The sequence below is a fragment of the Otolemur garnettii genome, unplaced genomic scaffold, assembly GCF_000181295.1.
Source record: "Otolemur garnettii isolate 467f Iridium unplaced genomic scaffold, OtoGar3 scaffold00001, whole genome shotgun sequence".
Taxonomy (NCBI): Eukaryota; Metazoa; Chordata; class Mammalia; order Primates; family Galagidae; genus Otolemur; species Otolemur garnettii.
The window spans coordinates 72209680-72223530 of NW_003852396.1; the positions used below are offsets into that span (position 1 = coordinate 72209680).

The window sequence follows — 13851 nt, forward strand, 5'->3', positions numbered from 1 at the left end:
AAGCTCCACTTAAAAAATGTAGATTAAATAACATAATTAAGAAAATGATCACTATTTGGCAAAACCATTACAGTTGTTGCTTCTGGCAAAATTATTAATAGATGCTGAAATTTTTGAATGGAAGTTTAAAGAGTAATAATATATTCCCACAGCTTCAAAATTTCTTTCCACAAGATACTTATTCATTACAAAAGGTCACTTTACAGTGGAAAAACTTAGCAGAAGCCACTTTAACCAAATAAAGTTATGTCACCAGTAACTAATCAACAGCAAATACCTCCTGATGTAATACACTGACGAGTCAGCATCCTTTTTGATAATCCTGTCAGAAGGACATAACCTGAATCTAATCAAGAGGAAGCATCAGACAAAACCAAGTCAAAGTACATTCGGTATAATAAAAATAACCTGTACAGCAGGTCCTCAAATAACATTGTTCCATTCAAGGTCATTTTGCTTTATAACTTGGGAAATGAAAAAAATCAATTCTTGGCCAGCCACTGTTGACGTGGAGTCCTTACATCTATGTGAGATTTCTCCTAGTACTCCACTTCCTCCCCCATCCCAAACATGTGCTTGTTAGGTTCACTGGCATGTCTAAATGGTCCCATTCTGAGTGGCTGTGAGACTGTGTGTGAACACACGCGGTGATAGGATGATGGCCTGTCCAGGAGGGTTCCTGCCTTGCACCCTCAGCTACCAGGATAGGCTATAGCCACCCATAATCCTGAACTGGAATAATTAAGTAAATAAATATCTTACTTGTTTTTATTAGTCTTTCTTAAATGTATGTAGAGCTCACATTTATTTCATTATTTAATATTAGAGATGATTTTGGTCTTTGGTGGTGTTTTTATGACCAGAAATATGCTATAGGAATTTAGCTCTTATTTATGCCAATTAATTTGTAGTAAAATTGGGTACCTTATATACAGTTTCACTTAAGTTGCAATTTCTAAGAACAGATGATGTTGAAGGAGGACTTACTGTACTCTTCTAAAATGTCAATGTTGCCAGGCCAAGGCAGGTAGATCTCTGAGCTTAGGAATTCGAGATCAGCCTGAATAAGAGCGAGACCCTATCTCTAAATATAACTGGGCATTGTGGTGGGAGCCTGTAGTTCTACCTACTTGGGAGGCAAGAGGATTGCTTGAGCCTAAGAGTTTAAGGTTACTGTGAGCTATGACACTACAGCACTCTACTGAGGGCAGCAAAGTGAAACTCTATCTCAAAAAAAAAAAAAAATGTTATGAAATAGAAGAGAAGACTAAGGAAGTGTTTCCAGTTAAAAGAGACTTTGAAATAATCATAACAATTAAATGTAATGTATGATCTTGGATTCTCTTTTATTATAAAGGAGACATTTCTGGGACAATTGTTTAAATCTCAGAAATGTCTGTAAATTAGATAATTGTATCAATTTTAATTTCCTGATTTTGATCATTATACTGTTGTTATATAAGGGAATTCCTTAATTTTAGGAAGTACTGGCCAGGCACGATGGCTCACACCTGTAATCCAGCACTCTGGGAGGCCTAGGCGGGTAGATTGCCTGAGCCTATGAGTTCCAAACCAGCCTGAGCCAGAGTAATACCTCATCTCTAAAAATAGCCCGTATAATGGCGGGTGCCTGTATTCCCAGCTACTTGGAAGGCTGAGGCAAGAGACTTGCTTAAACCCAAGAATTTATTGTCCCCTATTGGGGACAACAAAGTGAGACTCTGTCTCAAAAAAAAAAAAAGTTACTGAAATTAAAAAATATTCAATAGATAGAATATATATATATATATATATATATTTTTTTTTAAATAGAGTTTTACTTTTTTGCCCTTGGTAGAGTGCTATGGCATCACAGCTCACAGTATCCTCAAACTCTTGGACTTAGGTGATTCTCTTGCCTTAGCCTCTCAAGTAGCTAGGACTACAGGTGCCCACCACAGTGCCTGGCTATTTTTAGAGACAAAGTCTTGCTGTGGCTCAGGCTGGTCTGGAACTTGTGGGCTCAGGTAATCCACCTGTCTCGGCCTCCCAGAGTGCTAAGATTACAGGTGCAAGCCACCTCACCGGGTCTAGATAGAGTAAAATCTAAACCAACATAATAGGAAAATGGATAATTAAAAGATAATAATATTAAGTGTAATACAAAGAGATTAAAGCTACAAAATATAAAGACAAGAGACATTGAGACACTACAATTTATATTCAGTAGGAGACAGAAGGGCGGTGCCTGTGGCTCAAAAGGGTAGGCCGCTGGCCCCATATGCTGGAGGTGGCAGGTTCAAACCCAGCCCTGGCCAAAAAAAAAAAAGAGAGAGAGAGACAGAAGAAAGTGATGAAGGGAATGGCAAAGAAGCAGTATTTAAGAAGTTATTGCCTGAAAATTTTCCGGAACTTACCAAAATGGAAGTCAGTCTAAAGTACTAAGCAAGATAAATAAAAACAAACCTACATGGTGGCTAACACCTGTAATTCTAACACTCTGAGATGCCAAGACAGGTGTATTTCTTGAGCTCATGAGTTCGAGACCAGCCTGAGCCAGAGCAGGACCCCATCTCTAAAAAAATAGCTTGGTATTGTGGTGGGCACCTATAGTCCCAGCTACTTGGGAGGCTGAGGCAAGAGTTTGAGGTTGCTGTGAGCTGAGACGCCACAGCATTCTACTGAGGGCAACATAGTGAGACTCTTGTCTCAAAAAAAAAAAAAAAAATTATGTATGTTTTACATTTTAAAAAGTTTTCTAATATTAAAAAGCTAAAAAGTAATATCAGAAAATGAGAAGGGTATGCATAAGTTATTTAAAGTATGCTTTGGTCTTCTGTCATTTAGAGAGTTATAAAGAAAATAAATAATTTTAGACATTTAAAAATGTGTAAATACTTACACTACTTTAAAAAAACAGTTTTGTTATGTTGAGCAGGCTAGATCCGAACTCCTGGGCTCAAGCAGTCTTCCACCTCAGCCTCCAAAGTAGCTGGGATTATAGGTGTATGCCAGCATGCCTAACAGTTTATATTAAATTGTACTAAAAGATTACAGATTCTGTCTGTGGCTTTCTAACTGAGAGGGCAGAAAATATTTTTTTTAAAGAAAAATTTAGGCTGGGTATAGTGACTCACACTTGTAATCCTGTGCTAATTCTGGGAGCCCTAGGTGGGTGGATTACCTGACTTTCCAGGTTTGAGACCAGCCTGAGCCAGAGCAAGACCTCATCTCTAAAAACAGCCAGGCATTGTGGCGAGTGCCTGTAGTCCCAGTTGCTTGGGAGGCTGAGGCAAAAAAATCACTTGAGCCCAAGAATTTGAGGTTGCTGTGAGCTGTGATGATATGGCACTCTTCCAAGGGCAACAAAAACAAAAAAAACTTTACTAGCACTTTTCTAGCACTAGGAGAAGAGGGGAAAAAGGCAAAGAAGGATGGTTCGTGGGAAAGATTAAATAAGATGTCAGAAGTTAATCAAATACATTAAAAATCACTTTTTAACATATAGAGACTATGAGGTTGGGTAAACAAACAAAATTCAGCTATCTACTACTTAACAAGAGACATGCCTAAAACAAAATGGTTCAGAAAGGTTAAATTTAAAGACATAAAGACATGCCAGAAAAATATTAATCAAAATAAAGCCAGTATTGCAATATTACAAGTATCAGACCAAAGGTCTAGACTTCTGAATAATTTATATAATACAGACTTTCAGTATTTCCAGTGTGACTAATTGCAAAGATATATATATATTCTACCTATTATTACCTACTTTAAAAAGCTTTTCTAAATCAACTATCACAAACATTTATGGAGTTATGTATGTGTTGTGTAATGTAGTAGAGACAAAAATGAGTACAACCTAAGTGCTTACTCCAGAGAATTTGCAGTTTAGCGGGAGAAAGAAGTCCAATTATTTAAAAACAAGACAGCAGCCAAGTACAGTATCTCACACCTATAATCCCGACAACTCGGGAAGCTGGGCTGGGAAAATAGCTTGAACCCAGGAGTTCAGGGCTGTAGAAGGCAATGGTCATGCATACATACATGCACCACAGTCTGGTGACAGAGTGAGATCCCTTCTCTTTTTTTGAGACAGAATCTTAACTTTGTCACCCTCAGTAGAGTGCCACGGCGTCACAACTGATAGCAACCTCAAACTCTTGGGCTAAAACGATTCTCTTGCCTCAGCCTCTCAAGTAGCTGGAACTATAGGCACCTACCACAATGCCCAGCTATTTGTTTAGAGATGAGGTCTTGCTCTGCCTCAGGGCAGCCTTGAACTCATGAACTCAGGCAATCCACCTACCTCCCAGAGTGCTAGGAATACAGGCATGAGCTACCTCACCCAGCCCAGTAACAGAGTGAGATTCCTTCTCTTAAAACATACATACATATAACAAAAAACAAGGCAGCAAATTGTGACCACCATTAGAGTTGTAAGTGAAATATGATGGAAATTGAAGTGAGATGATGGGAATTTGGCATAGGAGGTAGAATCAGTAAAAGACTTTACATGAAATACAGTATTTGAGATTGTCTGGTTTTTGTTTTTTTTTTCTTTTTGACAGAGCCTCACTCTGTTGCCCTGGGTAGAATGCTGTGGTGTCATAGCTCACAGCAACCTCAAACTCAAGCAATCCTCTTGTCTCAGACTCCTGAATAGCTGGGACTATAGGTACCTGCCACAACACCTGGCTAGCTTTCTATTTTTAGTAGAGATGAGTCTTACTCTTGCTCAGGCTGGTCTCAAACATCTGAGCTTAAGCAATCCTCCTGCCTCAGTCTCTCACAGTGCTAGGATTACAGGTGTGAGCTACCACAACATGCCTGAAATTGTTTTAGATAGTGAGGCGTAATCCTCACTATCACTAGTTACTTTACATACTAGACTATCACTTACACACTAGCATTTTCCTCTTAGGGTATGAAGTACACTTGGGTGGATAGTTTCTTACATTTAGGCTACAGTGTTATCATTTCAGACTTTATTTGCTAGAAATGTAGCCTACCGCATTTACCTTTAACAGCTCATTTGCTTTATTTCTCATTTTTCCTTCCTGAATTCAACAGCACAGCCATAAACTGCATGGTTAACACTTTCTTGCATTTTAAAAACTTCTTTTCTAATCCTTTGCCAGATGTTGTCCACATACTTCCACGTAGTGTTTTCTGCTAGTTTTTCATGAAGGAAGAAGAGTATATAATTTGATTTTTCATAAAACATTGTTACTATTAACAGGAAGAAACTAATTTTATCCTAAATGATAATGTACTATATTAAAAGCAGGTTAGACATGTCCCCCTGAAGTTGGTCTGGTACAGAGATGGGAAATGGAATAGATAGCTTCTGAATTTTCTTCCTGTTCAGAGATTCAGACCCCCCCCCTTAGATGGTCAACAAATGGAAACTGGCATTTGCAATTACCCTTTTCCCTCTATTCCTTGCCATCTTCAGTTTAACATCTGCTTCTCCACAAAGATTAACATGTTTTCCACTTATAATTTACTTGTCAGGAAATTTAGGAGTTTTCCGGAACCTGAAGTCTGCCCTGATAGGGATGATTACTGGATACTTGCCTATTCTTTGGTGGAGTTTCCATTTTTAGATTACTCCAGGCTCTACAGCCTTTATTTCTTTGGCAGGAGAAGCCAAAGGCAATGGAGTATATTTTTTCCCCTTCCCTGGCCCAGCTTAAACAGTGACTCACTTGAGCCCTGGAGCTTTGCTTTATACTCTCCTTAAGGGGCTACTTTCTACCCTTATTCTTTTTTTTTTTTTTTTTGAGACAGAGCCTCAAGCTGTCCCCCTGGGTAGAGTGCCATGGCATCACAGCTCACAGCAACCTCCAACTCCTGGGCTCAAGCGAGTCTCCTGCCTCCGCCTCCCAAGTAGCTGGGACCACAGGCGCCCGCCACAACGCCCGGCCACTTCTTGGTTGCAGCCGTCATTGTTGTTTGGCGGGTCCGGGCTGGGGATTCGAACCCGCCACCTTAGGTGTACGTGGCTGGCGCCCCAGCCGGTTGAGCTATAGGCACCGAGCCTCTACCCTTATTCTTATTATTTGCCTTCAGTGTTCTGTTTGGAACCTCTGTATTCCTTGGTGCATGGGGTTTGTCACTGAGGTTATTGTCAGGGAGATATGTAACCATTCCCAAACTGATATAGTTATGGCCCCATAAGCCATGTCATGCTGTGGCAGCTGGTATAGGTCAGGGGGAGTACAGAAAAAATATCTTTAAGGAAACATAATTCTAAATGGGGTAAAGGGAGAAGCATTTTCAAAAAAGACATGACTATCGGTATCATCTTGTTAAAGACCCAAAGATTTTCCTCTATGTAAGATGCTTTAGTAACTGGTTAAAACTTCCTCGGTGTGTACATGTGGGATATGAGAAGCACTCAGAGGAATTGAACTCCAGGAATTTTCAGAGGGATATGGTTGTATGTAGAAATTCCCCCATAGGACTATTGTTTAAGCAGGAATATCCAACCTTTTTTCCCCCTCTGCTGCACGTTGGAAGAGTAAGAGTTGTCTTGGACTACATAGCAAAGACATAAACACTAACAACAGCTGATTAGCAAAACAAAATCTGTGCATACTTTTCATAATATCAGCATGGACTGCAGGCTGCAGGACACCTCTGCAGAGTTTTGTTAGGGGGGGAAAATGATTTTCCCCTCTTTGGCAGTGGTTGTCCCTGGTCTCAATTTTTCGTTTTGATTCTAGCCTTCTGGATTCCATCTAATGATGATTTTTTGTATTTGCAGTTTTAACAGTGTATGCCAGGGAACTCACATTCTCTTTCGGGAATTCAGCTTCATCCAAGCCACCCCCCACAATAGAGCATCGTTTTTACGGGCCTTCTGGAGGTGCTTCCGAACTGTAGGCAAAAATGGTGGTAAGTCTTCCTAAATTCCTTTTTTTTTTTTTTAAAACTTCTTTCCTTTCTTTCAAACTTTTCCTTTGTCCTTATAAATACAGATTGAATACATGGTATTCAAGGCATTTGGAATACCTCAGTGGAAAGCTCAGTAAGTTCTTCATGTGGGATGAGAAAAGAATTTTTCTAAATCAAGATAAGGATATAAAAGTGTTGGGGTTTGGGAGTCCTGGTTCCCTGACCTAGGTGACCTTGTTCAATTACCTGGCTGAGCTAGAAAGTTCAATCGAGGCAGGGCAGTAATGGAGAGCAACAGTGAGTGGAAACTGAAGCAGCTCAGGCAGTGTGGATAGAAAGTAAAAGTCACCTACACAAGTTTCAGGGTGACAAAGAGAGATTTTATTTAGGAAAAACAAAGAGAAAGTTTAGAGCACTTCCAAAGAGGGTTGGAAGTGGGTCCCTCTCATGAAAGAGCAGAGGTGAGAGAGACCAGATGCAAAGGTCTCTAGCAGTATAGTATTCTCTGTTTGAAATTAGTTGTAAGTCTTTCATTGGCTTCTCTGCACCTCCAGGGATTATTGGCCTTTCCTACTGGTCATTGATTGTCTCTTTCTATTAGTTATTGGTCACTTTATATCCACATTTTTATGGGCCTTCTAGACTTCCAGGTTCAGCAGGCCAGGTTTTCCTTCCACTCCCACAAAGCCCCTTTCTTAGTGATCCTTCTCAAAAAGTATAAGTTTATTTTATCTTTTAGAAGGAGAGAGGGAATGAGAGAGGGGGAAAGAGTGGAGAAAGAGAGAGTTAAAAAGAAAGACAGAGTGGCATTCCAAAGAAAGAAAGCAAACCTGCCCTGAAGCTTAGTGGGCTGCTGAATTTAAGGGGGACAAAGGAAAAAAAAACAGCAATTGTAGCCAAATTCCCGAGGTATTGTGGATGTGAATGCTGTATCTGCTTTTCCTTCGGCCAGGTTAAAGACATACTTTTCCAGGTGTTTCTGATCCTGAGGCCTGGTGTTCATATACCATTTGTTCCCAGAGATAATCAGGAACACTTAAGGCTACAGAAACAAATTCTGAAAGACAGAGAGCTGATGAAATGTAAGGAGAAAGAATTTAAATTTCTTTTCTGTCTGTTTTTTGCTGTGGTTTGTGAAAAAGGAACTCCACTAAGGGCAGGGTGCTATTAGTAAGAATGCTAGGCAGAGAAAGAAAGCAGCCAGAGATTGATTTTAGTCCTTACTGAAAAAACCATGAGTTAATCTCTCTGTCATTTCACAATAAAGACCGACTATCCTTAAACTTACTTTTTGAAGAACTATCTGTCTTATGTCGGAGATATTATTACCACCACCATCATCACTAATGACATCTATTGAGAGCCAGGTATAGCTCTGAGCACTTTACATGTAGTAACTCATTTAATCTTCACAGCTGCTCTCTGTCGTAGATACTATAATCTCTATTTCATAACTAATGAAACCACGGATCAGAGGAGTTGAATAACTTGGCAAGGTTACATAGTAAGTGCCAGGCCCAGATTTATACCCATGCATTCTGGCTCCAGAGCCCTTACTCATGGCAAATATTAAAATACCATGCAGTAGATGCAAAAAATAATGTGAACACAAAGAAGGAAATTCCTGAATGGGGTATTGGGATAGGCATACTCTTGTTGGAGAAGAGGGTGAAAAATACATTGGGGATTCTCCTGATAATTGGCTGTTTGATCTAAGTTGGAAAGGAAAAGTAGGAATTATCCATATGGATAAAGGAGAAAAGGGCATTTAAGGTAGGTCATATGCTGAAGCATAAAAGAATGTAGAAGATTTAAGAAACAGAATATTAAGCTGAGCACAGTGGCTCTCACCTGTAATCCCAGCACTCTAGGAGATCAAGGCAGGAGTATTGCTTGAGGCCAGGAGTTTGAGACTAGCCTGGGCAAAATTGAAAGACTCTGTTTCCACAAGATAAAAATATTAGCCAGGCACAGTGGCACACGTCTGTAATACCAGCAACTTGGGACATTGAAACAGAAGGATTTCTTGAGCCCAGGAGTTCAAGGTTATAAGTGAGCTATGACTGAGCCATTGCACTCCAGCTTAGGTGACACAGCAAAACCCAGTCTCTACAGAAGGAAGGAAAGAAGAAAGAGAGGGAGAAGAAAAAAAAGGAAGGAAGGAAAGAAGCAAGGGAGGAAGGGAGTGGGGGAGGGAAAAAAAAGAAAGAAACAGAAGAGCAGAATAACTGGAGTTTGTGAAGGAGATTGGGGAGATGAACCTATAAAGGAATGAAAGGGCTCCTGAAAGATTATTTTTTGCCATAAAAACAAAGTTGGATTATACTCTTTGGGTATTATTTGAAGGCTTTTAGATATGAGAGTGGGGAGATGATATCTGAGTTCTAGAAAATCATTCAAAAGTCGGTGAAGACGATTGCCTAGATTGGGGGTGGGAACATAGACATCTTGGAGTAGTTTTGTGAGAGATAAGAGCCAAAACTAAGCAGTATCCATGCTGCTGGAAGGGGCACTTTCAGGGATATAATCCATAAATTTTGGTGATTGGATTTGGCATGTAAAGTGAATGAGAAGACCAGTGATAATTTCCAGGTTTCCGGCTTAGACATCATGTGAGAATATTAGAGGGGCAATAGATTTTGTTGTTGTTGTTGCCGGTGGGAATGTGGGTTTTTTTAAGTTGTGGTAAAATATGTATAACAGAAAATTTGCCATTTTAACCATTTTTAAATGTATAGTTCAGAGACATTAAATACAGTTGCATTGTTCTGCAACCATCCCCACCATCCATCTCCAGAACTTTTTCATCTTCCTAAAGTGAAAGTCTGTACCCACTAAAGACTCAGTCTGGCATGGTGGCTCACACCTGTTATCCTAGCACTCTGGGAGGCCAAGAGGGGTGGATTACCTGAGTTTAGGAGTTTGAGACCTCCGTCTGTACTAAAAATAGAAAAAAATAGCTGCATGTTGCTGTGGGCGCCTGTAGTCCTAGCTACTTGGCAGGGTGAGGCGGGATATCACTTGAACCCAGAAATTTGAGGCTGCTGTTGAGCTAGGCTGACACCACCTCACTCTAGCCTGGGCAATAGAGTGAGATTGTCTCAAAACAAACAAATAAAAAACCTAACTCTCCATTTCCTTCTACCTCCAACCCCTGGAAACCACCATTCTACTTTCTATCTCTGTGAATTGGACTATCTCTGTAAATTCAACTATCTTAAGAAATAGGGAAAGTAGGTATTATTGTGCTCACATTATAAGTAATGAAATTGTGTAACTTGTAGAAAGATTTCACAGTGGGTTGGTAGCAAAGCTGGAAATAGAACCCAGATTTACTAATGGCTCACGTACTGTTTCTACAATTTTTACTTCAATCACTCCTTCTTTGACATGTAACTCTAGAGATCATTCATCTCTATTACAGTATTTATGCAAGAAGTACTTAGTGTACTGAGGATAGCATATTTTCCTTTACAGAATAAACGCAGTAATAGGTATGATAAAAACTCATGTAGACCCAATTTTAAGTGATGTAGCTCAGAAAAACTATCCCATTGGTCTCTACATAAACAAAACTGGGAGCTATTAATGTATAGATGAAGTTTGTACTATTTTATTAGAACTCATCTTTTCCAATTCTTTCCAATTCCCTTATTCAGTCAGCAGATATTTGTTGAATACCTATTATAGTCATCCCTTGGTATATATGAAGATCAGTTCCAGGACTCCCAGGTATACCAAAATAAACACATACTTGAGTGCTACAGTCAGCCATTTGAAACCTACATATGTGAAAAGTTGGCCCTCCATATACATGGGTTTTGAATTCTGTATTTTCAATCCCTATTTAGTTAAAAAAAAATCCACATATAAATGAACCTATACAGTTCAATCCTAGGTTCAATGATCAACCCTGTATTGAAAAAATGGTATATACAGCTAGAGCTAGTTTCTATGATACAGCATATGGAGATAACCATGGAAAACAGTCTTCAGATAGCCTTAATTTTTTAGCTTCAATTTTTCCCCCTGATTTATAAGTGGGGCCTCTTTAAGAATTTATTTACTATCACAAGGGATTCACATAGCATTTAGACTCTTAGCAGATGTAGGTTTCTTTATCTTTCTAATAACAGTTGCCAGTGATTCATCCAGCTGCTGAGCAGCAGCAGCTCCAAGTTCTTCCTGTTTCTCCTGTGCTATAAACAAAACTTAGATTTTATACTGGATGTTTGTTGTTAGGCTTCTTAATCAAGTAAGAACCCACAGGTTGAGAACCACTGGTCTACATGATCCTAAAATCGTTGGTTAAGTAGTTTTAATATCTTCTCAGTTCGTTTCCAGGAAACTTCAGAACATCTTTCTGTCCCAGAATATGTCAATCCCCAATTTTTATCCAGAATGAATGAAACTTTGGAGGCAAGGTTCAAAAAGAATGGATTTATTAAGCCCTGTTTTTTTAAATTACAATGTCAAGTACCTACTCAATGGAGCTGCTACTATATTGCTTTTTTACAGATAACTTCCTTAGAAGATCATGTACACATTTGAACATTATCAAGAGGAAAGTAACTGTTCTGGGAGGTACCAAAAGAAGAGTAGAGCTTTAGCATAATATGTCTAAAAATGAAGCCATCTGTAGAAAACTCAGAGTCTAATCCCTTCTGACAAGAAACATTTTTTTCCAGTTTTTAGCAAGTATAGGGAGATTTAATGTATTTCTGTATAACTGAGTACTCAATGATGCTAATTTTCCTGTGTGTAAAGTTTAGGTAATCTCAGGAAAACTATAGTGAACCACTTGCTATCTAGGCAACTTTAGTTTTCTGGAAGCAAAAAGGTATACTGAAATGTAAACAGCCTTTTAAATTCAGCTTCTCACTTTGGTAATTCTTTCCATGTAAAAAGATTAATCTGAATTTTCCAAGTCTGGCAAAAATTGATATTCCCATAATATAAATCATTACTTTTGTTTAGGGATATTGAATCAACAGAGGCTTTGTCCACAGTTTATTTTCAGTTAAAACTTAATTTTGAGCTTTATGCATATATACATGCATACACACACACACAGGGTCTGATAAAACTAATGCCCTTTTATGCTTGAGTGTGATATTATCATGTTACAGAATTATGCACAAATAATGCTCCTTTTTTATAAGCTGGTAATCTGTACCAATCTTTTATTACAAAATCATAAGCATGTAATTCTGTAACGTAACAATATCACACTCAAGCATAATAGAGCATTACTTCTGCCTATATACAGGCCTGGGGATAGTTCACTCTTCCTTTAGCCAGAATACGAGAGACCTGAAAATACAGAGGGCATTGGATAGAGTCTTCAACAGCTTAAAGGCAAAAAAGATTAAACTGATTTGCAAATAATTTAACTATATATACCAGAACAAAATTCAATATTCTTTAAAATAATTTAACAAAATTTAGCACTCAACAACACAAAATTCACAAATATGATACCTAATTCAAAATTACCAGACATTAAGAGAAGAAGATAAATATGACCCATAACCAGGAGAAAACTCGATCAGTGGAAACATGCACCCAGAAATGATATAGCTGATAGAATTAACAAAGACCTTACAATAATTATTTTAAATCATGTAAATATGCTTATCTGTTTAAAGGAAAACAGAAATATGATTTGGAGATAAATGGAAAATTTTAAAAAGATCCAAATGGAATTTCTAGGCATGAAAAATGTAGTGAAAATGGTATTAATAATAATAGCAATTAACATTTATTAAGTGTTTCTATATAGATTATCTCATTTTTCTTCATAGGAATCTTATGTTAGATAGATACCATTATGTCATTTGTACAGAAAATGAAACTGAGATTTATAATATTGAATAACTTACTCTAGGTCATACAACAAGTAAGTGAAAAAGCCATCACCAGCAGAAGCTAGAAAGACTAACTCTGGAGTATATTATTGTTTCAAAACACTACATCAACACTGTATGAGATGCTGGAAATATATATGAGTAAGTGATAATACTTGCCCTCAAGGAACTTGTATTCTAGGGGAAGAAGCAGAACAGTCTAGAAAGTTTCATAGATTATAATTGATTATCATAAATGACATGAAGGTTATGTTGACCAGTTTGATGAGAGTATTTCAAAATGTATATGAAAACAGCACACTGTACCCATGATTGCATTAATGTACATAGTTATGCTATAAGAAATAAAAATAAATAAATTTAAAAAAAAAGAGTGAGACCCCGCCTCTAAAAAAAAAAAAAAAGTGGCAAGCGCCTGTAGTCCCAGCTACTCAGGGGGCTGAGGCAAGAGAATCATTTGAACCCAAGAGTTTGAGGTTGCTGTGAGCTATGACATCACTGCCCTCTACCAAGGAGACAAAGTAAAACTCTGTCTCAAAAAATAAATACATAAATAAATAAAATATTTAAAGTTATGGTGGATGAAGTGATCTTAAGGGAAAGTGCAGACAGTCTAGGTTGAAATTAGCTATTGGTCTGAGGTCTCTGTGTAATTGCCTCAAACTTCCCCTTGATTTTGCTTGTTGCTAAACCTCATCCTCAACACTAAAAACCATTCCATGAGCATTAGCATTGCTTTACTTTAGGAATGTTGTGGCTATCTTGTTTGAATTACCAAAGGGCAATCTTGTAATAACTTTTGTAATTTTTTAATCAACCAAATAGAATCCTTCCAGGTGGTCTCCTCACTGCGATGGGCTCCATTAGTCTGTAATACTCCCTCTTAACCTGTGTTTCACGTCTCCTCATATTCTCCTAGAAACCTGACGTGGACAATAAATAACTTCTTCATTATTTCCTCTTCATTTATTTAAGGGACTTTTTCTTCCCTAAATTTCTGTTTCTTTTGAGACAGAGCCTCAAGCTGTCCCCCTGGGTAGAGTGCTGTGGCATCACAGCTCACAGCAACCTCCAACTCCTGGGCTCAAGCGAGTCTCCT

General features: G+C 38.3%; 1 protein-coding gene across 1 annotated transcript in view; it reads left to right on the forward strand.

The window, feature by feature from the left end:
* CUNH11orf49 (chromosome unknown C11orf49 homolog) overlaps positions 1–13851 on the forward strand; it is a 189093-nt gene that overhangs the window by 80275 nt on the left and 94967 nt on the right. The window contains exon 3 of the mRNA XM_012803114.2: positions 6755–6885. Within this exon, the coding sequence (XP_012658568.1) occupies positions 6755–6885 (131 nt within the window). The remainder of the gene's footprint in view (positions 1–6754; positions 6886–13851) is intronic.